This window comes from Scyliorhinus canicula, chromosome 1 (assembly GCF_902713615.1).
Source record: "Scyliorhinus canicula chromosome 1, sScyCan1.1, whole genome shotgun sequence".
Taxonomy (NCBI): domain Eukaryota; kingdom Metazoa; phylum Chordata; class Chondrichthyes; order Carcharhiniformes; family Scyliorhinidae; genus Scyliorhinus; species Scyliorhinus canicula.
In genome coordinates this window covers 74,971,397-74,995,706 of record NC_052146.1, presented here as the reverse complement: position 1 = coordinate 74,995,706, position 24,310 = coordinate 74,971,397, and the positions used below count along the sequence as shown (strand labels likewise).

At 44.7% G+C, this 24,310-nt stretch overlaps 1 protein-coding gene across 3 annotated transcripts in view; it reads right to left on the bottom strand.

The window, feature by feature from the left end:
• Positions 1–24,310, bottom strand: part of depdc5 (DEP domain containing 5, GATOR1 subcomplex subunit) — a 253,508-nt gene that overhangs the window by 17,978 nt on the left and 211,220 nt on the right. For all 3 annotated transcript variants that reach the window (XM_038793299.1, XM_038793316.1, XM_038793307.1), the window contains 2 exons: positions 19,058–19,227; positions 14,237–14,408 (listed from right to left, as the gene is read on the bottom strand). In XM_038793299.1, coding sequence (XP_038649227.1) covers positions 14,237–14,408; positions 19,058–19,227 — 342 coding nt within the window. The remainder of the gene's footprint in view (positions 1–14,236; positions 14,409–19,057; positions 19,228–24,310) is intronic.

Here is a 24,310-nt window from a genome sequence, read left to right as displayed (position 1 = left end):
GCTACCCTGCTGCCCCAAAGTATACATTTTTTCCATAACTAATTTTAAAATTTTCTATTTGCTCTTAAGGGTGACACAATGGCACAGCGGTTAGCACTGCTGCCGCACAGTGCCAGCGACCCAAGTTCAATTGCGAACTTGGGAAACTCTGTGGAATCGGCACGTTCTCACCATGTTGGCATGGGTTTCCTCTGGGGCAACAGTCCAAAGATGTGCAGGTTAGGTGGATTGGCCATGCTAAAATTGCCCCTTAGTGTCCAAAGGTGTGCAGATCAGGTGTTGGGATAGGGCAAGGGAGTGGGCCCAGGTAGGGTGCTCTTTCAGAGGGTTGGTGCAGGTGCCATGGGATGAATGGCCTCCTTCTGCACTGTAGAGATTCTATGGCTTTAGGGTGATTCAGTGTAGCATTTTGTTGCAATACATCAAAATTAGCATCTGGTCTTGTTTGAGCACAAACAATTCAGCTGACCAATCAAGCCTCACAACTGCTGTTTCTTCTTCAGATGTGGCATCATGTTGCTGTGATGACCGAGCACGATTAACCAGGGTTGGAGTAACACTTTCTTAATAGGATTGTTGAAAAAGTTACTCCAGACCTGTTCTGCTTAATGTCTTCTAAACCAAAATATTTCAAAACCCAGAAGCCGAATTTTGAATCTTAAATTCCATTTCAATCTTATTAATATTTCTCAAATGTCTCAATGCCACCCCATAAGAAATCATCAACATGCATCATGGTGATGCTTGAAAGTAGCCCTTTCCCCATCCCAATAAAACACTGAGGCATCTGTTTTTAGTTGAACATGGCCCACATTCAAGAAAATAGATCACACAAAAAAATACCAACACCCTCAAGGCATCATTCAGGCCATGAATATATTTGCTTAGTTTCCTTTCTGCATTGCTTGCCTCTTCAGGCAACTTCACAAACATTTGTCTCTGAAAATTTTCACCCTGCAAAAATGTACTTTTTATGTCAGTTAATATACAATTCTACACAAATGGGCCAAAAGAGCTATACAGACTTTCAGGATTATTTTTCCCCACTGTGGGAGAATCCACTCTTAACAACTGGACCGCCCAGTCTCTTCGAAACACCAAGCAACGAGTCTTGCTTCAGCCTTCTGCGGATACCTTTTGCACACAAATCCACGTATGCGACAAGGTTGGCTGTCTCCTCTCTGATACTTCAGAATAAACTGTAACCTCTTTCCAACTATCTAATTCCTTTTCTTTCGCCTCCCTTATTAGTTGATCCTCTGGTTAACTGGCAGCCACCAAAACCTCTTTTGCTTCTCATCCCATCTCGAGGCTGTCCTGCAACAATCCTTTGATTGAGTAATCTAGTCTAGCTTTGGCCTCTACTTGCACTTCAGCATCTTTTTGGACTACCACCGAGTTCTCACACAAGTGGTCACACATTCTTTCTCCGGAATGTAATCATTTTCTAAATGCAAGAATTATTCTCAGGCCCAATACTATAATTCTCACTTTCTTACTTTCCATTCTTTTACCCTATTCTGCCAGTCCATAGATCTCACTTCCATTACGATCCAGGGCCAGGAGTGACTCCACACAAATTAGGGATATGGTATATTAAAATAAATGTATTATTAACACAGTATTAAACTAACTTTAACATCACAATTGTTGAAATATTGCATAACAATAAATGGAAATATTTTAACTTCAAACGAAGATCTTCTTTATCTCCAAACAAGCAAAACCCTCCTCAGGTCTAAAGCCACCTTTGAATAATTAGCAAACACAGGAACACTTGCTTATGGAGATATCGTGAGAAGGGAGGGAGGGAGGCAGAGAGTGAGAGAGAGAGAAAACGAGAGAGAGGAGATAGGAGACTGGAGAGAAAAGAGAGGAGAGCCTTCAGGAAACTGCCTGCAGATTCCTGCCTGTCTCAACTACTGTTTAACTTCCCAGCATTTGGCTCACAGCAAAATCTAAACTAAAAAGGAAAACTCCACACCTGACTGTTTCAGCCCCAGCTCCTCCCATTAACTACATAATCTCTGTCCCACTAACTGGGTTATGACTAAGGCTAAACACAGTGTCTCTAATTACCTACTCCCCAGGGAATCTTCTTTTTATAAACAAAATTCCATTAGCCCTATTTTGGTAAATAGCATACATGGTTGCTTTTATCTCGCTTTTATGATGCTTTAATTATCTCTTCTGTAGCCAGAATATGTAAACCAGGATTTTTTAAAAAACCTTATTGCAGAGGACATTCACACACTAACCCAGGCTTTTAAACATTACTTCGCCAGATACATACATTACAATATACATCTGAAATTCTGACATTCATCACACTTCCTGGCCATCAACTTGAACAATTAAACTTGCCAAGAGGCAGCACAATGGCACAGTGGTTAGCAATACTGCCTCAGCGCCAGGGACCCGGGTTCAATTCCAGCCTTGGATGATTGTGTGGAAGTTGCACTATTTTCCCGCTAGGCCAGTATTTATTGCCCATCCCTAATTGCCCTTGAGAATGTGGTGGTGAGCTGCCTTTTTGAACCGCTGCAGTCCATGTGGTACAGGTACACAAAGTGCAGTTAGGGAGGGAGTTCCAGGATTTTGACCCAGGGATAGTGAAGGAACGCTGATATATTTCCAAGTCAGGAGAGTGTATGCTAGGTGGTGGTGTTCCCATGTATCTGTTGCCCTCGTCTTTCTAGATGGTAGTGGTCGTGGGTTTGGAAGGTGCTGCCTAAGGAACCTTGGTGCGTTCCTGCAGTGTATCTTGTACCAAAAAAGAAAATGCTGGAATCCATCTTGTAGATGCTGTATACAGCTGCCATGTTCATCGGTGGTGGAGGGAGTGAATGTTTGTGCAAGGGGCTGCTTTGTCCTGGATGATGTTGAGCTTCTTGAGTGTTGTTGAAGCTGCACTCATCCAGGCAAGAGGAGAGTATTCCATTACACTCCTGACTTGTGTCTTGTAGATGGTGGACAGGCTTTGGGGAGTTGGGAAGCGAGTTCCTTGCTGCAATATTCCTAGCCTCTGGCCTGCTCTTGTAGCCATATGGAGAGTCCAGTTCAGTTTCTGGTCAAGGGATTTAGTGATGGTGATGCCTTTGAATGCCAAGTTGTTTTGTATGGATCTGAAAAAAGGACTTGGATACCAGGTCGCTAAATAACTTCGAAATTAGAGTTTGGAGGAGAATGGAAAGGATTAATTTTACAGAAAGAAATAACATGATGAAGCGCTGGGGAGAGTGAACGAACAAAGACATTTGTCAAACAAAATTAAGAGAAGGCAGAGAGACTGGGGAGGACACATTTTAATAGGAAATGGACCTGGCAGAAACATCATGAAGGGAAGACGTCAAGGAACGGGAAGAAGGAAGAGAATATCAATGTTGGATGGTTTGAAAATCGAAGGAAGATATTAGCAAATGAAAAGAATGGCCCAGAAATGTGTCATGGGAATGTCCCTTTAACAAAGGTTTTGCCGTATCACATGGTTTCAGTGATGTCATTGTGTGGGTGGAGCTGGGCTGTGGCTGTGAGCTCTTTTGTTTTTGTTTTCACATTTGACTGCTGTGGACACAGACATGAGAAAAAAGTGTTTTGGCCTGTTTCTTTCCAGTTTCATTTTAAATATCTGTTCCAGTAAAAATCACCTTGGTGGTGGCTTTTAGGATATAGTTTGCTATTTGGTTATATATAAATGTTAACTAAGTTCTTAGAATGAAGTTTATTTTGATTAAAGTATCTAGGAAGACTGTTGGATCACAACACAAGTGAAGGCTCTTGTGCTCATCCTAGCCAAATTCAACAAAAAGTTACAGGTCAGATGAATTCCATAATACATTTTGGAGTTTTTAAACCCTAGCCCATAATAATAGTGAGATGGGGAAAATCTGTCCCGAGTGTTCAGCCTGAGAATACATCACCTGGAAAATGTCTCAGCACCGATTTCTTTGCCTTGCTCCGCACAAAGCAAAATTGAACCAAGCTCAGAATATGGAGGTTATTTATTGAGCATAAAATGATGACATTTGGAACAGTTGAGAGAGTGGAAGTACATTATGCAACCTATACAGCCTGGTATTCTAACGCTGAATAAATTCATCAAAAACTGGACAATTGTTCCAGCAACATTCTGTCACAAAACCACATGGGATCACTTTCTTTTGCCAAGTGCCTAAACATGTACAGGAAGTGTCACCTACAACGCAGGGCTAAAACATCTTCATTCATTTCACACCGAAAACAAAACTGATATGCACTCTCTAAATTTGATCAGTTTGTAGAATGTCTGATGTGAATTAAACTTTAGTGACATTAAAGACTGTGATTCATTGTGTGGGTTCTTTATCGGTTGTAGATTGAGTGGCTGCTTTTGTAGGTGTGACTGAACGAACACATTCCCACACAGAGTCGTGAATGACGTGAACACATTTCCAAGGCCTAGATCTTCTGTTCAGCAGCAATGCTGGGAGCGATGCCGGGCACACTGTTGCTGCCAGCAAAGTTTTCTCCACCTGACGATATTACATATAGAACCATTACATTACAAATGGCAGGAGGCTATTTGACCCATTGAGTCTGCACCGACCCTCTGAAAGAAGACCCTATCTAGGCCCAATTCCCCGGCCTAGCCCCGGAACCTCACCTAACCTTTGGCCACTTAGAAAGGCAATTTGGCTCAGCCAATCCACCTCACCTGTACATCCTTAAGACTGTGGGAAGAAACCAGAGTACCTAAAGGAAACCCATGCAGACATGGGGAGAACGTGCAAACTGCACACAGACAGTCACCCAAGATCTGAATTGGACCCGGATCTTGGGCGCTGTGAGACAGCTGTACTAAACACTGTGCCACCGTATTTTCCGATCCCGAATGAAGTAGAAATGGAAGCTCGCCAGGATAATTCCAGCACGCAATGGAAAGTCAGGTGATGGAGAGGATGCACCTGTGATGAGATAGACTCCTTTGCAGTAGTCCCACAATAGTTGTTTAGTGTTTGTCATTAATCATTTAATTTATCCTAGTTATGGGGCAGCACGGTGGTGCAGTGGTTAGCACTGCAGTCTCGCAGCGCCGAGGTCGCAGGTTTGATCCCGGCTCTGGGTCACTGTCCATGTGGAGTTTGCACATTCTCCCCGTGTTTCACCCCCACAACACAAAGATGTGCAAGGTAGGTGTATTGGACACGCTAAATTGCCCCTTAATTGGAAAAAAAACTGAATTGGGTACTCTAAATTAAAATATTTTTTTAAATCCTAGTTATCTTATCATGCAATTAATTTCAATAAATTCTGCAATAAATTATTTTAAGCTACATGTTCTGTAATTCATCAACCACTTCTGCCAGTCTACAGAACATGACATGGTACCAGGTTTGATGAGTTAACTTGAAGATTCTGTCCAAAGACAAAATCCGAACCACTGAAGATAACTCTACAGGCAGAAAGGAAACAGATCTTTGCGACTAACCTTGCAAACTACTGCCGTCTTGTGCTTAACACGCACTAAAACTTCGAAGCCTAGATTGGAAAGTATCATGGCACCTCAACAGCTTCGGTTTACTGGCAATGTAGATGAAAATTGAAGGGTGTTTAAGCAGCAGTTTAAACTTTATGTTGCAGCCCTTGGTCTGTAGGCACAGCCCAATGAGAGGCATATTGCGTTGCTGCTCACTCTAGCAGGTCCCAAGCGATTGAGATCTTCAATACTTTTGCATTTCCAAACGAGGCTGATAGCAAAAGCTTCAAAAAAGCCCTTAAACAATTAGATCAGCATTGCTCTCCTATAAAAAACAAAACTTTTGAGCGCTATATATTCCGTACATGCACCCAGAACATGGGAGACACATTTGATAGCTTCCTCACTGACTTGCAATTGAAAGCGCAGACGTGCAGCTCCAGCACATTCTAGTCATCTAAGGTATGAGGCCAGATAATTTCTGGAATCTCAATAATAAAGTGCGCTAGCGGATACTGTGCGAAACAGATCTGTAACTTGAAAGTGCCATTCAAATATGTTCCGTTAGTGAGCTTGCTGCAATGCAGCTCGAGACTTTGAATCTCCGTAGTTTTGGCGCAAAGGCAGTAGAGGCGGCAGACGCCATTAGTGTGGTGACACAGCTGAATAAGAGACGTGCTCCCAGTGCGGGAGGCTATTTTGAGCTGCTGATCCGATCCAAGGAGTCTCAAGTTATATAAAACAGAAATGTATTTGTATCAATCTGCAATCACGAATTGAAGGCAGATAATTGTAAAGATAAACAGACGGTGCCATTAAAGATAAATGGCTCCGTGATAACAGTCAAGCTTGACACTGATGTGAGGGCCAACCTCATCAACCTGTCTGATGTAAAAAAGCTGCAAATTCAGCCAAAATTTGTTCTCAGAACAGTATTATTAAGGGATTATAATGGTACAAAATCTTGTCATTAGGAGCATGTGAGCTTGATGTCGATGTCAAAGCCAAAAAGTACAAGTTGAAATTTTCTGTGGTGCCAGCGGACCACAAGTCTTTAATTGGAGTTGAGGCCTGTGAGGAGCTGCAGCTCGTCCGACGATTCTATAGTGCAGACAATGCTGCAATAGGCTCTCTTCCATCAGGAGACTTCATACTGAATGATTTCCCAGAAACTTTTCAAGGCTTTGGTACGTTACCATACACGCAAAAGATTCAATTGAAGGAAGATGCAAAGCCTGTGATTCATGCACCGTGACGTGTGCCAGCGCCATTAAGGGATAAAGGCAGAGTTAGAGAGAATGACTGCCTTGGGTGTCATTAAACATATTGAAGCCCCTACCAACTGGGATAATTTCATGGTCTGTGTAAAGAAGCGTAATGGGGTCCTAAGAATCTGCATGGATCCGAAGGATTTGAATCTCAATATTAAAAGGGAACACTACCCTATACCAAAAAGGGAGGAGATAACATGTGAAATGGCAGGTGCAACCTGTTTCAGCAAATTGGACACGTCACAAAGCTTCTGGCAATTGAAGCTAGATAAAGAAAGCACCAAAATGTGCACATTCAGCACACCCTCTGTGAGGCATTGTTTCTTACGAATGTCATTTGGCATCATCTCGGCTTCAGAGATATTGTATTATGCCTTGGAGCATTTGGCATCATCTCGGCTTCAGAGATATTGTATTATGCCTTGGAGCATATAGTTGAAGGAATCCCGGAGTCCGTGTATATGGGGATGACATTTATTATCTGGGGGTCGACTTGGTTAGAACACGATAAGCGCCTGCTAAGGGTCCGAAAGAGTATCAGAAAAAACAGTCTGAAATTAAACAGGGCGAAATGTCAAGTCGGGGTGCATAGTATCACCTTCCTGGGAAACAAACTGTCCGCACAAGGGGTTCAGCCCGATCAGGACAAGATAAGGGCGATTCTGTAGATGCCGTGCCCTACGGATAAAAAAGGCATTTTAAGAATGCTAGGCATGATAGAATTTGTGGGCAAGTTCATCCCCAACTTGGCAGCACATGTGAGGGAGACCATAAAGAAGGCTGCAGCATTCCAGTGGTCCAGCAAGCACGAACAAGAGTGGCAGGCACGGCAGGTTCTGCTCACTACGGCGAGTTCTCACGTTTTTGACCCAACAAGAACACAAACATCTCACCCGATGCATCACAGGATGGCTTAGGGATGGTCCTGCTCCAGCAGAATCTGGAAGGCTGCCAGTGGCATATGCATCCAGGGCAATGTACAACACTGAACAATGGTGTGCATAAATTGAAAAAGCGTGTCTTGGGCTCATTAATGGGCTAACAAAGTTCCATGATTATGTCTGTGGGCTTCCAGCCTTCATTGTGGAGACTGACCACAGGCCACTGGTCGCCATCATAAAAACAAATCATCGCGGGGAGAGTCCAGACGATCAAAATGAACGTACTGCCCAGGTTCCTCTTCCTGTTTAGATCCATTCCGATCTACATCCCCAAGGCCTTTTTCAAAGCGCTGGACAAACTTATCATGGCGTTCGTAATGGGGGGGGGGGGCTCCTGCATGGGGACCTCCCTCCGGGCCCTCGCCACGGCAGCACTCCCATCCCCACCCAAAAAACACTCCAGCAGCCCAGTGGTGACAGCCACCCTCCAATCCTGGAACCAACTGCGGCAGCAATTTGGCCTGACCAAAATGTCAGACAAGGCTCCCATCTGCAACAACCATAGGTTCACACCAGCACTGACTGACGCCACCTTCAAAAGGTGGAGGCAGGACGGGGGGGGACACTGACAGTCAGGGATCTATACACGGACGACAGGATCGCGACACTGGACGAACTGACAGAGAAATTTTGGCTAGCCGGGGGGGAACGAGCTACGGTACCTGCAGCTCAAAAACTTCTTACGAAAGGAGACAAGGACGTACCCACAACCGCCACGACAGACACTACTGGAAGACCTACTGGACACAAGTATCCTAGAGAAAGGGAACTGTAGCGACATGTATGACCGACTGGTAGAAAGGGACGACACCGTACTGGACGCAACAAGAAAGAAATGAGAGGATGACCTGAAGATTGAGATAGGGTGGGGACTCTGGAGTGAAGCACTGCATAGGGTCAACTCCACCTCCACGTGCGCAAGGCTCAGCCTGACGCAACTAAAAGTGGTACATAGAGCCCACTTAACAAGAAACCGTATGAGCAGGTTCGTCCCGGAGGTGGAGGACAGATGTGAACGGTGCCAAAGAGGCCCGGCCAACCACGCCCACATGTTCTGGTCTTGCCCCAGACTTGTGGAGTACTGGACAGCCTTCTTCGAGGCTATGTCCAAAGTGGTGGGGGTGAGGGTGGAGCCATGCCCGATAGTGGCGGTCTTCGGGGTTTCAGACCAGCCAGATCTATTCCTGGGGAGGAGGGCGGACGCCCTTGCCTTTGCCTCCCTGATCGCGCGCCGTAGAATCCTGTTTGGCTGGCGGTCAGCAGCACCACCCAAAGCTGCAGACTGGCTGTCTGACCTCTCGGAATCTCTCCAAATGGAGAAAATCAAATTCGCCATCCGAGGGTCAGACGACGGCTTCCACAGAACGCGGGAGCCATTCATGCAATTGTTCCGGGACCTGTTTGTGGCCAACGAACAAGAGGAAGAATAGTCGGGTGGCCAAGAATCAGGGGAAAATGGACGGGAATCGGGGGAAGGTAGCCGGGGGGGGCTACGGGTTTGTTATGGGGGTTTGTTCGCATGGTTTTACGCTTATTTATTTTTCTTGTTAATTTATTGTTTTTGTATCGGAGGGGAGGGGTTACTGTTTTTCTCTGTTGTGATAAAAATTTGTTGTTGAAAACTTTAATAAAAATTATTATAAAAAACCTACAACTGTTTATTGAATTTATCTATTCTATGATCTATGAATTTGGCTACAATGAGCAGAACAGCCTACATTTCAGGTGTTATTCAACAGAGTTCTTAGGCACTTTTAATCAAAAAACAAGCTTTATTCTACGAATTTAGTTAACATTTGTATAAACACACAGAAATAATTATTATCAGCTAAACATAAAGACCCCACACAGCTACAGTAATCTATGTATAACCCTTAATGAATGCCCCCTTAACTGTTTCGATTCTCCTCTTTAGGGGCAGCAGGGTAGCATGGTGGTTAGCATAAATGCTTCACAGCTCCAGGGTATAGGGTGGATACGTGGGTTTGAGTAGGGTGATCATGGCTCGGCACAACATTGAGGGCCGAAGGGCCTGTTCTGTGCTGTACTGTTCTATGTTCTATGATTCAATAACAAATCCAAGCAAAGCCAGAAACTCCTTTTCAAAGGTGTGGCCCAGCACACGACATTCTTACTGTTATAAGACTGGTGTTATGGATACTCTGTTCCCCTTTTCAAAACAGCAGGTTTGAATTCCTTCCAGAAAGCAATTACCTCTTTTAAGTTACCAAGCAGTCTGGAAACAGCTTCTAAAATGAAGATAGAGAGATATTTCTGTCAACCTGTGCAGTTCAAAACCAGTCCAAACTCAAAGTGAAAGTAAAACTCACAGAGCCACAACACAGCTCCACCCACACAATGACATCACTGAAGCCAGGTGATAAGACAAAAGAATTTCTTAAAGGACACTCCCATGATAGTTGGCATGGACCTTTTCCATTTCAATTGGAAGGAGTACCTTCTGATCATAGATTATTTCTCAAACTACCCGGAGATAGCTCATTGTCGAATTCAACGGCAAGATGTGTTATTAAAAATGTCAAATAAATCTTTGCGTGACACGGCATTCCGGATGTGGTCATGAGGGATAATAGTCCTTGTTTTGACTGCTATGAATGGATGGAATTTGTACGTCAGTATGATTTACAACATATTCGATCCCGGTCCCGGGTTACTGTCTGTGTGGAATTTGCATGTTCTCCCCGTGACTGCGTGGGTTTCATCCCCACAACCCAAAGAAATGCAGATTAGGTGAATTGGTCACTCTAACTTGCCCCTTAATTGGGAAAAAATTGGGTACTCTAAAAACAAAATTAGGTATTTAAAGATCTCAAGAGGTTTAATGAGTTGGGTAAACGAAAGAATGAATGAATGAATGGGTGGGTGGGCAAGTGAATGACTGGGTATGTGGGTGGGAGAGTGAGGGAAGTAGTTGGGTCTGGTGGGGGATTGTCAGATGGCTGATGTGTAGTGTAGAACATAATAATTAGGAGGAGAAGGCAATTCAGCCCCTCAAGCCGACTCCGCCATTCAACGCGATCTCTGGCTCTCCTTGTTGGCATGCTTCAGGCGGTTGCTCAGGAAGTTGGGGGTCTGGGTTGGATGCCCATTTCCAGTCATCCGAGTAATTAGCTCTGGTGGTTCGTGTTCTTTTGGCGAGTCTTCTGTGGTGTCCATGTTCTGGCTGCTTAGGAATGGGTCCACTTTGAGTGCTCGTTTTACGGTGGTACTGGCTTTTTCCCTGCGTAGTGGGATGGGTTTCATGGTGCTGGGGGTAGGTGGGTCGGCCCTCCCTCCCAAGGCACCACTTTTGGGGGACCATCCTGACTGCTCCCTTCACCCTGGGATTGAGCTCTCTGTTTGGCCGTGTCTGAAGGATACCTTTACTCAAGTTCTGGACCTCGTAGTTATCCTGTTATTCCTCTTGAAAATGTATTGTTGGTTTGGCGGTTGAGTGGCCTTTTGGTTGGTGGACATGTCACGAGTGTTGTGATGAGTTCGGGACTTGGAATCCGGAGGATCGGTTCTGGTAGCTTCGGTCTTTCCTCCTTCTTAGTCTACTTTGAGAGACCCTGAATCTGAGAATAACTTGGACTTGCTGCTCCCGGTCCTCTCTTCATAAGCTCAGTTCTGTCCTGGGCCTGGATGGGGGTTGCCTTGTGGGGTACAAATGTACTTAGTGCTGGAGTTCTTGTGGATTTTCTTTGTTTGTAGTGCTTGGTATGATGTATCTCTATCTTGTTTCCTGCATTGGTGCAGACAGGTCTTATATTTTTGTAACATGTTGGGGACACTGTTCTAAGTTAATTCTGCCTTGTCTGTTCCTGTGTTTGCAATAATTCTTATTCCGTGCTGTGCAGTTTTGCATTGATGGCGGTTTTATTTTTTCTGTTGCGATATTAGTAAAACCTTAAAAATCTAATTAAAATACTTTTTTAAAAAGTACATGGAATGTTTTCCTTTATTGGGAGAGATATTGAATACAAAAGCAAGGATGTAATGATGAAATAAAAACAAAAAATGCCAGATAAACGTAACAGGTCTGGCAGCATCAGTGGTGGGAGAGAAGCAGACTTAACGGGCGGGATCTACTGGAAAAGATTTGAAGTGTCATTTCAGGCGGATTTGGCTGGGAGTTTCTTCCCAGCACTGGCGTCGATTTCCCCACCGCTTTCTAACCATACTTAATCACTTTTTTGGGCCCTGGGGAGTTCCTCTCTGGGGTAGTCCACACTTGGAATTATTTTCATCACTGGGGAGCCAGCCTGGCGATGCCAAGGTGCCCAGTGCCAGGGGGAGAGTCAGAGGGCCTCCAATGACCTGGGAGACCCCCAGGTGCGTGGACCAGTACTAATCGGTGACCGGCTGGGGTCACCCTGGGGAGGCCGATAGATGGGGGAGCTGGTTAGATCTGCGCGTCAGCATAGATAAGTGGGTTCTTAAACCCACTTAGCTGTGCAAGACTGGGTCCTGCTTATTGTGGTGTCGGGAAGCTCGGGGGACACATCTACCGACCGCGTCACCCCCCCCCCCCCCCCCAATTCAGGCGCAACACAACTGGTAGATCGTGCCCAACATTTTGATTCCATATGACTCTTCTTCAGGGCTCTGAAGAGTCACACAAGACTCGAAAGGTTAACTCGTTTCTCTCTTCACAGATGCTGCCAGACCTGCTGAGTTTATCCAGCATTTTCTGTTTTTATTTCAGATTTCCAGCATGCGTAGTATTATGCTTTTATTTTAGATGTGATGCTGGGACTGTATAAAATGCTCATTAGGCCATATCTGGAGTTTTGTGCACAGACAAGGTCACTACATTACATGAAGGACAGAATTGCTCTGGAGAGAGTGCAGAGGAGATTTACAAGAATGTTGCCAGGGTTGAAAATTGCAGTTATGAGGAGAGATTGGAAAGGCTAGGTTTGTTTTCCTTAGAGCAGAGAAAGAGAAGTCTAAGGAGGGACCTAATTGAGGTGTACAAAGTCATGAGATGCATAGGCAGGAAAAGTTTATTTACTCTCACAGAGGGGTCAATGACCAGGGGATATAGATGTAAGGTGATTGGTAATAAGATTAGAGGGGTCATGAGGGAAACCTTTTTTACCCAGAGGATGGAGAGCATCTTAAATTCACTGCTTCAGTTCAGGGCTGAGGCTGAAACGTTCACCTATTTAAAAGGTACTTGGATCTGCATCTGAAGTGCTGCAACATGCAAAGCTACAGACCAGGTGCTAGAAAATGGGATTAAAATGTGCAGTTGGTTTATTTTTGTGCGGCATAGACATGATGACCTGAATGGCCTCTTCCTGCACCGTAACCCTTTCATGGTTCTATAGTTCTGTTGACCTCCATGTCATACTGATTCATGTCGCATTACATTCATCCCCCACCATCTGGCCTGGGCTTGCGAAATCCTACCAACTGTCCTGGCTTGAGACAATTCACACCTCTTTAACCTGGGGTTACCCCTATCTTTGGATCTGTAAAGATTTAATTACCTGCAAATGCTCGCATTCTAAGCATTGTCTGGCATCTTTGAATTTGTCTATATATGTTTCTGGAACAGACCTCTTCATTCACCTGAGGAAGGAACAGTGCTCCGAAAGCTAGTGTCTGAAACAAACATGTTGGACTTTAACCTGGTGTTGTAAGACTTCTTACTGTGCTCACCCCAGTCCAGCGCTGGCATCTCCACATCATGACCTCCAATAAATAACAGTGCAAATACTTCAACAGCACCTTCCAAACCTGCGACCTCTATCATCTAGAAGGATAAGAGCAGTAGATATATGGGAACACCACCACCTGCAAGTTCCCCTCCAAGCCACTCACCATCCTGACTTGGAAATATATCACCACTGTCACTGGATAAAAATCCTAGAACTCCCTCCCTAACAGCAATGTGGGTACACTTACACTTCAGGGACTGAGCAGTTCAAGAAGACCTTATGACATAGGAGCAAAATTAGGCCACTCGGCCCATCGAGTGTGCTCCACCATTCAATCATGGCTGATATTTTCTCATCCCATTCTCCTGCCTTCTTCCCATAACCCCTGATCCCCTTATTAATCATGCACCTAATAAGAAGACAGCACATCACCACCTTCTCAAGGGCAATTAGGGAGGGCAATAAATGCTGGCTTAAGCAGCAAAGCCCACATCCGTAAATTAATAAATAATGAAAAACTGATCTTCCCCTCCCCTCAAACATTGAAATGGTAGAAACAGCAACACTAGAAATTTGAAAATCTTAAATAAGTGATTACTTCCATCAGTTCTCTCACACAGGTTTATTTCATGCCCAAGCACCAGTGTAGCTACCAAAGAGGTCCAAGTCCTCTTTAATGTGGATGACACTCTTATTTATCTATCAATTTGCCACCAGTCAGTCCACATGGACCCAGTGAGCAGCACAGTCCAAAGCCACTCCAATTACTGTATAACTAGGTTCAAGTGAACAGACAGTTCCACCCGCTCAGCATCATGTTTCATTGAATCCCACTGACGGTTCATTGTACGGATGAGTTCACTCATGATTCTTCCCAAGGCAGGGCAGAGAGACACTTACCATCAAAGAGATGCTCAGCACCTTCCTTCACCAAGCTGCTAATATTAAGGGGGATGAAAAGCTGAGTTCGCAGTGGATCTCCATACAGGTAGCTGGGTAGAGCAAATGGACCTTCCAGGACAGGTACCAAGAGAAACCCGCAAGAAGTGGCCTTCCTGTGCCAGCCTTGCACCTAGAGGGATAAATTAAATGAATGGTTAATCAACCTACTGTTTAACCAAAGCAGGTACAGCAACGGAGCCCAATTTTAATTCGACATGAAATCCAGGCATAAACATTCTTGCAGCTAGTCATCAGAGGGCCAGGCAGATTCCTACCTCTGCTGCCTGCTTTTGCCAAAGGTTTTTTTGCACTCTTGATCGTTGCTCCAATTGGCACCAGCTGGGCACAAGCCAGGATTGTCCTTGCCTACTGTGGGAGAGGATATCTCTCCCCCACTGCTCAACCTCCCCCCTGCTGTTCAACAATTCCCAGCACGCATCTGTGCCCACAGTTACCAGAATCGTTTTGGAAAATGGCCAACAGCGAGGCTGGCCATTCACAACATGGCAGGATTTGCTGTTATAAGAGCACTTCCTGCCGCGCTGTCAGGAGAAGGAGGGCTGATAAAAAAAACTTCCTGGCATGCCCCGTGAACAAATATCCTCTGAGAAATATTAAAAGCAAATAATAACATCGGATATTTTAAAAATACAAAATCATCAATAGAACAATGCAGAAACCTTCAATGCATCAGTGACAACTGTCACAGGAATCAATATAAGTTTCCATATTCAGGATGGCTACGTACAGCCATCCTGAATACCAGCTACATGCAGAAGTGAAATTTTAGCCCCGATATTAATCCAGGGGAAGGGGAGATGTTTGAGAAAGATGCTTAGTAGTCCCTCAGGAGAGGTTGGTGCTGCATCACTGCGGGAATACAACAGACTTGCATGGAGGTGGGAGAAACACTCCTGCTCCTCCTAGCCCACAAGTGGTGCAGCACTTATCTGTTGCATCCGTTCCTCACATCCCATTGCCATCCCATCTCTGTCAGAATGGAAAGGGGTGGGGGCTGGGTTATTTATTTTTACATGTTTGCTTCCCACTGTTTTCAGGGTTTATAATTCCCATCTCGTAGTGAATTGAGATTTTAGTATTTATTTTTGAAACATGTTCCAGGATGTCGTTACTTGCTTTACTTGGGTGAAAACCCAAAGCAGTGAGCTACAGAAAGGAAGGCAATGGCAGCACAATTGCACTCAGCCCCGAGTTTGCACTGTCAATCAATCAGATCACGGCTGATTTGTGCCTGACCAGCTCCAGCTCCATATCCCTTCAAACCCAGACGCAAAAAAACAAATCTCAGTTTTGAATTCTTCAACTGAACCCCAGCCTCAACAGCAATGTTAAGGGAGGAATCCAGATTGACAACACTTCAGAAAAACGCTGTATTCGCTGTTGAACACTGTGGGCCATCAGAGGTGATCGAAGGAGTGACATAAACTTGCTCTTCTTTCCTTACCGAGAGGGTATTGAGTTGTTCTGGATGCACAGAGGAGGAAGATTGTGACGGGAGGGTGTGTTTGCAGCTCAGGAAGAATGAGAGAAAAATACAGATAAACATGCACTGATTCAAAAACTGAGATGAACCTGGGAGGTGTGAATAGTGAGGAGAGGGGATGGATATTGGGTGAGAAGTTTGAAAAAGGAAGTAATCTAGACTCGAAATGTTAGCTCCCTTTTCTCTCCACAGATACTGTCAGAGCTGCTGATGTTGTCCAGTATTTTCTGTTTTTGTGGCAAGACGAAGACTGGCTACCAAATGACAAGCATCCAGAATGAAATGCCACCTCTAGTCCTGCAGCAAAACCTGAGAATTCAATCTCAGGAGCTGGATATCATGGACAAGGCTGGCTTTTATCGCACATATCTCATTCCTCGCAAGCTGGTGCCCAGTCACCTCGAGCCGCTGTCAGCAACCAGTGGAAGATGCACTCGCTTCTGCAACCCCCTCCCCAGCAAGTAAAGTGGACTGCTGACACTGAGACTGGGTTTGGGAGTTTAAATTCAGTGAAACATTGTCAGAATAGGAACAAAAATGAAGGAAAGAGATCTGCATTGGAGGCTAATGCAGGTAAAATGCAACCAGAGTCAACTGAAGCAAACTGACATAATTATATCATCATACAACAATAAGGGGCCATTTTGAAAGTAGCAGCCATTAACTTGTTACCTTCATGTATGTTCAAACACATCTGATCTCCCTCAGTTGGCTGCGCTGACTAAGCTCATTTAGAGTTTCGGATGTGTTCACATTTTAATGTGATGAAAATTGAAATTTTAATAAGTGGCACTGATGTCAAGGAAAAGGAAACAGAAGTATGTTGGGGGAGGCTTCTGGAAATGGAGAGAAATAGAATATGAAAATAGGGAGAAGAAAATAGGGGAAAATGGATGACATGGCGATAGATGGAAAGGAGGGAAGGAGAGAGTGAGAGCGCAACAGTGGAAAGCATGCGAGTGGGGGCAAGAGTGAGAAGAGCCCAAGTCTGTACAGGGTATGGGTTGAAGGATATTGAAAAATTAGGTTCACCCATGAAAATAAAATAGGGGCTGGTTTAGCACACTGGGCTAAATCGCTGGCTTTTAAAGCAGACCAAGGCAGGCCAGCAGCACAGTTCAATTCCCGTACCAGCCTCCCCGAACAGGCGCCGGAATGTGGCGACTAGGGGCTTTTCACAGTAACTTCATTGAAGCCTACTCGTGACAATAAGCAATTTTCATTTCCTTTCATCCTTAGATTGCAGGAGGTCATTCGGCCCATCGAGTCTGCACCGACCCTCTGAAAGAGCACTCGACCTAGACCCGATCCGCCACCCTATCCTCATAACTCCTCCTAACCTGCACATCTTTGGACTGAGAGAGGAAACCGGGGCACCCAGAGGAAACCCATGCAGACACGAGGAGAAAGTGAAAATGCCACACAGTCACCCAAGGCCGGAATCTAACCTGGGTCCCTGGTGCTGTGAGACAAACAGTGCTAAAACTATGCTGTCTCGTGGTATTTTTCCTCATGCGTAAGAATTCTTGGTTGATAATGGCAGAAAGTACTCAGATTTCAAAAATAGTTCTTATTTTACATCAAAAATCTTTTTCATCCTCCCATTGAAGGGTCAATGATGTCACAGATGAAAATTACTGGTAAACATTTCTCATTTTATAGTTTATTAGTATTAGGCACCAAAAGTACCTTCTGGACTGCAAGTTTTCTTTCTGCCACCTCAGAATATATCAGTATTTTCTCTAACAAATCACACATCCTCTCACACCAGAGAGCGTAGGACTGGTTTGTTATTATACCTTCTCCTGTACCAACGCCTATGCTCTTGGCAATGGCTCTTTACATGTGGGTCTCTCACTGTTGGCTGCAAACCAAGAATAAATCTGACTGTGCTCCCAAACCATCCAAGAGAAATCAGTCCATTGATCAGCGTCCCGTTCACCACCTTAAACACCCACTCCCCCCACCACTGGATGCACAGCGGCAGCAGTGTGTACCATTGACAAGATGCACTGCAGCAAGGCTCCTTTAGACAGCACATTCCAAAATCACAATCTCTGGCATCTAGAAGAATAAGCAAAAGTTAAGCCAAACCACACACTGACTCGACTTGGAAATATACTGCACCATTCACTTCCTCCAGGTCAAAAACATAGAAATCCCTCCCTAACAGAATTGTGGGTGTACCTACACCACGTGGACTGCAGCGGTTTAAGGCGGCAGCTCTTCACTACCTTATCAAGGGTAAGTGGTGAGCAATAGAAATGCTGACCGAGCCAGCAATGTTCACGCCTGTCACAGAATAAAAAAAGTGCACTGCAGCAGCTCCAGAAAGTGGCTCACCTGCTTTAGTTATGTTGGTATCACAGCCTAAGATCTGTATTCTGCCAACATTTATATGAGCGGCACTAGCTAAACCAGTCATGAGCTGCTGCGATAGGAGCCCAGAAAATGAAAACTTAGAAATGGAAATAATCTATAATCATTTCAAGAGATGGGGCTGCGTCAGTATTTCATAGAAACATGGAATTCCTACAGCGCAGCCTATCAAGTCTGCACCGCACCTCTGAAAATTTCCTTTGGCAGCTTGTCCCACTGTGAGATTGTTCTTGTGAAAAAAGGTTGTTGATACATCTGTCTTGGAATCAAACGATCTTTGCAGTTTGTGGGGATGGCTGCTTCATGTATTATCATTACTGGGAAGCACCAAGTACTTATTTCTGTCAATTCCCACCAACCCATTCCATATTTTATAGAACATGGTCAGTCTATTTTTCTCCTTCCTCTCTGTAGTGATCTTGATCAGGATGTGACGCTGGTGCACGTCCCATACTGATTGGTGTAGAATTGTGCGGCAACTCTTTGGATCACTTCAATCTAATTTATATCTCTCGCCCATATAATCTGCATGCTTCAGGGTTGGGTGAACAAATGTTTGGTAAACTATAGCTCTGATACAGTATTTTTGTTCCATACGAAGGATTCCTCCTCAGAAATCCAAGAACCCCGTTTGTTCACCAACACCTTCTCGAGGGGAACTCAGGATGGGCAACGTATGACGGCCTTGCTGACAAAATAAAAGCCAAAAATGAATCTGAAGAACACATTTCCTCTTTGCCTAACTTAATGGGTCCCACAAAGTTTACATTTGGATTGCAGCTGGGTGTTAGCAAGTGGTGCTGACTAAGAAGTGCTGCTTTTACATTTGTATCTTCGGACAGACTGCAGTTTTCAGCCCTTCCTATCATGTGACTCAATAGTCTGATCTCACCTACCATTTCGAAGAGAACAGCTGATGTTACAGCCATCCAGTGCAACTTGACTTCAAATGCAGTGTTTATCGAGTAGTTCCCATGGTAATAGCAACTGCACCATTCAACACGGTCTGAGCGGTTATTCACATCCACATCCAGGGTCACCGTCTTCTGCTCAGGGACTGTAGCAGCTATGGAGGAAGGGGGTCAAAAGGAAGCAGCAGGAACAAATTAAAATGTGACTCAAATCTCACTACATACCGCAGGAAAGGCAGTGTGGGGAAATCAAAGAGGCATAATCTTGAAATTTGAGTCTGAATTCTCTGGTCGTTGGGATTCTCTTTTCCTGCTGGCAGCATTCCCCTGCCCATGGATTTCCCAGTGGCCCGGGCGTCTTCAATGGGAAATCCCATTGACGAGCGGCGGAAACCGAGGGGTGAATTCGCCGCCTCCCCAGACACGTGTTTCTCGGTGGCGCACGTCACTGGCAGTGACATTCTCTGTGCCCACCGCCAGCCAATGGAGTTTCCCATTGTGGCCGCCCCACGCCTCCAGGAAATCACGAGCGGGAGTGCGCTGCTGGCGGAACAAAGAATCCCGCCAGCGGAGGATTCACCCCAGATAATCCCACCACCAGCGAACGGCGCGCCACCAAGAAACACTCAGCTGGTGGACTGGAGAATCCAGCCAGAGAGTAAGGCCATTTAGGTGGGAAACCAGGAAGCATTTATTCTTACACAAAAGCTTAGAAGAAATCTGGAACTCCCTTCTGCAAAAGGCTGCCAAAGCTGGGATCAATTTATCTATGACTCTATGAGATTTTTGTTACATGGGGATACCAAAAGAAATCGAGAAAAACAGCTCCAGTAAATAAAGCTCAGGTACAGGTTAACCATTTGATTGTTATTTCCAATGGACCAGCTCGAATTTTAAGATTTTGCCCTCTTATTTGGGTCCACCAACACCAGGGGAAAGTGTTTCCTCAAGTCTGACTTATCAAATCCCTAATTGGAGTACACTTCCAACGTCTAGTCTAAACAGTAAGGCACTTTGTTTATTTGTCTGGGTTATTTGAAAAGACTGTTGTATGAGAGGGTCTACTGATGGAATGATCCTACCTTGGCAGTCAGAGAGAACACAGAGCGATTATTTTACTTCAAACAAGAAACACCAGAGTACAGGTGGTCGTGCACGTTCTTGCAGCTTTTGAAATAAGTTACTCTGATCATACCGGTTTCCCCCGCACCCTTACCTTAGTTTAGAACAAAGCAGCTTGCTGATGCAAATCAAATATTATCTGGATCAAGTGTTAACATGCTGGTCTTCAGAGGGATTCAAGAAACTAATGTGCATTGGACCTAGATATCTAGCTCAGACAGTGAGGGTGTGCAACTGTGACTCTCCCAGTTTCCATTACTGATTGTGTAACTCTTGTCCCAACTCCCATCAGAGGAAGATTGTGTTTGAGAGACAATAAGACCACTGATCCCAGGAAGGTATCTATCACTGACCCAAACTTAGGTTTATAAAGCATCTTTAACATCGTAACATGTGATAAGTTGCTTTTGAACAAATTGTTTTTGGATCCTCACTGGCAGTAGGCCGAGACCAGCTTGATCAGATTCTCTGTAGGTCACAATCAAAAAGAAACGGCAAAGAAAGAAAAACAGCTTAGGAAAGAAAGTGCAAACCAGAGAATGTCTCCTCAGCACTGCACAGATAATTACTGGGTACAACACGGAATAAAAAAGGACATAATAGAACTGATCATTATCACTCTAGTAAACTCGTCCCCAACTACACAAAGCTGCAATTTGTTGTGCCAGCTGTAAATTGTAAGAGCCATTTTGTACTGGGAGCTCTGCTTCACTGACTCCTGACAGATCAGGCCTGCATTCAGAGGACCCTCTCTAACAGCTGTCACGGAGGCTGATCTTCATACATGGGTTTACAGCACTTCAGGTGCAGATCCAGGTATCTTTTTAAATAAGTTGAGTGTTTCAGCCTTGACCATCAACTTAGGCAGTGAATTCCAGACACCCACCACCCTCTTGGTGAAAATTATTTTCCTTATGTCCCCTCTAATCCTTCTACCAATCACCTTAAATCTATACCCCCTGGTAATTAACCCTTCAGCCAGGGTAAACAACCTTGCCTTGTCTAGACCCCTCAAATTTTGTGCACCTCAATTAGGTGACCCCATAGCTTCCTCTGTTCTTTGGAATATAACACCAGCCTATCCAATCTCTCCTTATAGCTGCAATTTTCAAACCCTGACAACAAGCATTGATATCATTCTGAAGTTGACAGTTATCCTCTTCACTATCAACTACATGGCCAATTTTAATGTCATCAGCAAATTTCCCAATCAAGCCTCCCACATTTCAGTCTAAATCATTCATATACACAACAAACCGCAAGGGGCCCAACACTGAGCCCTGGACCACTGGAAACTTTTTTTCCAATAGCATAAACATCCTTCGAAATTGCCTTTTGCTTCTGTTGCTGAACCAATTTTAGATCCAAGTTGCCACCTATCCTTGCATCCCATGAGCTCTCACTTTTCTGACCAGTCTGACATTTGGAATCTTGTCAAATTTCTTACTAAAATTCATGCTGACAATATCCATTGCACTACCCTCATCAATCCTCCTCATTACTTCCACGTATGGCATGTATTTTATCATAAGAACTGGAGATTTGATTCTGCACTCATTCAATACAGCAGTTGGACACTTGGGCTCCCACTTTGCCAATTGGTAATGTTTTCCCCTCTATTCAAGAACACAGGGGTCAATTGTAGAGTTTGGGCTGAAATCAGTTAATTCAGCACAGACCAAGTATCTTCTGGCATATATAGTGTTGCTTTATATGAGGTAATGCCTCCATTTACTAGCTGCTACATTCCATTAGTCTGAGCTGGGTTTTTATTTTGTAAATTTTGAGTACCCAATTCATTTTTTCCAATTAAGGGCAATTTAGCATGGCCAATCCACCTAGCCTGCACATCTTTGGGCTGTGGTGGTGAAACCTACGCAAACATGGGGAGAATGTGCAAACTCCACACAGACAGTGACCTAGAGCCGGGATCGAACCTGGGACGTCGGCGTGTGAGGCAGCAGTGCTAACCACTGCATCACCGTGCTGTCCTATCTGAGCTGGGTTTTAACATCAGTCTACAAATGGAAGAAAGCTCAACACATTACTAAGAGCTGGAAGCAAATTCTAAAATCAACTATCGATATAGAGCTGCCTTTCAAACCAAATCTCATTCACAACAATCAAAGCAGCTTTCTCTTCCTCCACATATAAACCTTTCCCCTTAGAGGAGGGGTCAATAAGCAAGAGGCATAAGGTAATGATTTAGCAGGGATCTGAGAAAAATCTGAGGATGGTTGGAATCTGGAACTCACTGAAAGGATGGTAGAGGAAGGAACCTTCACAACATTTAAGAAGTATTTAGATGAGCGCTTGAAATACCATAGCATACAAGACTATGGACCAAGTGCTGGAAAATGGGATTAGAATAGGTAGGTGCTTGATGGCTCATGCAGACACGATGGGTCAAAGGGCCTCTTTCCGTGCTGTAAAACTCTATAACTCTAGGAAAATTACAATGGTTTTTTGTGTTCTTGTGGTATTCCAGTCTCTCAAACATGAGGCCTGTGCTGCCAACCAGATCATAGAATTCCTGCAGTGCAGAAGGAGACCATTCGGCCCATCGAGTCACCACTGGCCTTTTGAAAGAGCACACCTAAACTTTTGGAAACTGAGGTTCAATTTACAATGGCCAATTCACCTAATCTGCACATCTTTGGACAGTGGGAGGAAACTAGGGCACCCGGGGGAAACCCACGGGGAGAATGTGCAAACGCCACACAGTCACCAGAGGTCGGAATGGAACCCGGGTCCTTGTCGCTTTGAGGCATCTTTGCTAACCACTGTGCAACTGTATCACCCAGTGTCAAATACCGTTTTATATTAAAAGTCCCCATTAATAACTGCAGGTTATATCCCATTCTTTGGCCTAACTAGTCTGCTGCCTTTAACTGGAACTCATGGTATAGGGACTGGTCTAAGTCTGCTGCTCCTGGGGCCGCTGAGGTGCGTCTTTCCTCTGATGTTTTAATTCCACTCTCCTGCAAATCACCGCAGCCTCCTGGAGCACCTAGACTTTGACCAAATTGAGCGGGATTTACATCTGTGGCATTAACTTCACCAGAGAGCAGTGGAGGCTGGACCACTGAGTATATTTAAAAGGCTGCTGGATAGACTGACAAAGGAGTCTATGGTTTAGGATGCAAGACAGGAAAGTGGAGGTTACAATCAGGTCAGTCATCATCTTATCAAATGGCGGAACAGGCTGTAGACACTGGACGCTCTACTCCCGCTCCTAATTCATATGTCTGTATAAAATGCATCAAAAGAAACAGGTTTCTTGGATGTTCAACCGAGGTGCCTTGTTTTATGAAGTTAAAGGTGCTAAATAAATGCATGTTGTTGCCTTCTGTCTGAGGGGGACCAGGAAGATTCTCCATTGGCAAAATTTCTAAGAACAGCAAGGGAATTTCTCCCACAACCGCCAACTAGAAACAGATGTGGTCAAAACACATTCTAGCTTGTGGGATCCTGCGGTGTGTAAATAGCAATTGTGTTTCCTACATTACCAAATGGCTTTGAGAAGCAAAGTCGGCATAAACCCAAGTTAGATTATATTCTGCAAAGTAACTGAGTGGAGCCAATACAAAATCAAAATATTTCAGATTCTAGAAATTGGAATTGTTTTGGTTTCCGGGTGCTCCGGTTTCACCCCACAGTTCAAGGATGTGCAGGTTAGGTGGATTGGCCATGCTGAAAATTGCCCCAGTGTTTAAACAAGGTTAGTTTGGTTTTTGGGGTTAGGGTGGGGGGACACCAGGTCGGGTGCTGTTTCAGAGGGCTGGTGCAGACTCGATGGGCTGAATGACCTCCTTTTGCATTGTAGGACTCCTATGATGAAAGATCATCAAGCGGAAATGTTAACTCTGGTCCTCTCTAGGGGCAGCACGGTGGCCTAGTGGTTAGCACAACCGCCTCACGGCGCTGAGGTCCCAGGTTCGATCCCGGCTCTGGGTCACTGTCCGTGTGGAGTTTGCACGTTCTCCCCGTGTCTGCGTGGGTTTCGCCCCCACAACCCAAAAATGTGCAGAGTAGGTGGATTGGCCACGCTAAATTGCCCCTTAATTGGAAAAAATAATTGGGTAATCTAAATTTAAAAAAAAAACTCTGGTCCTC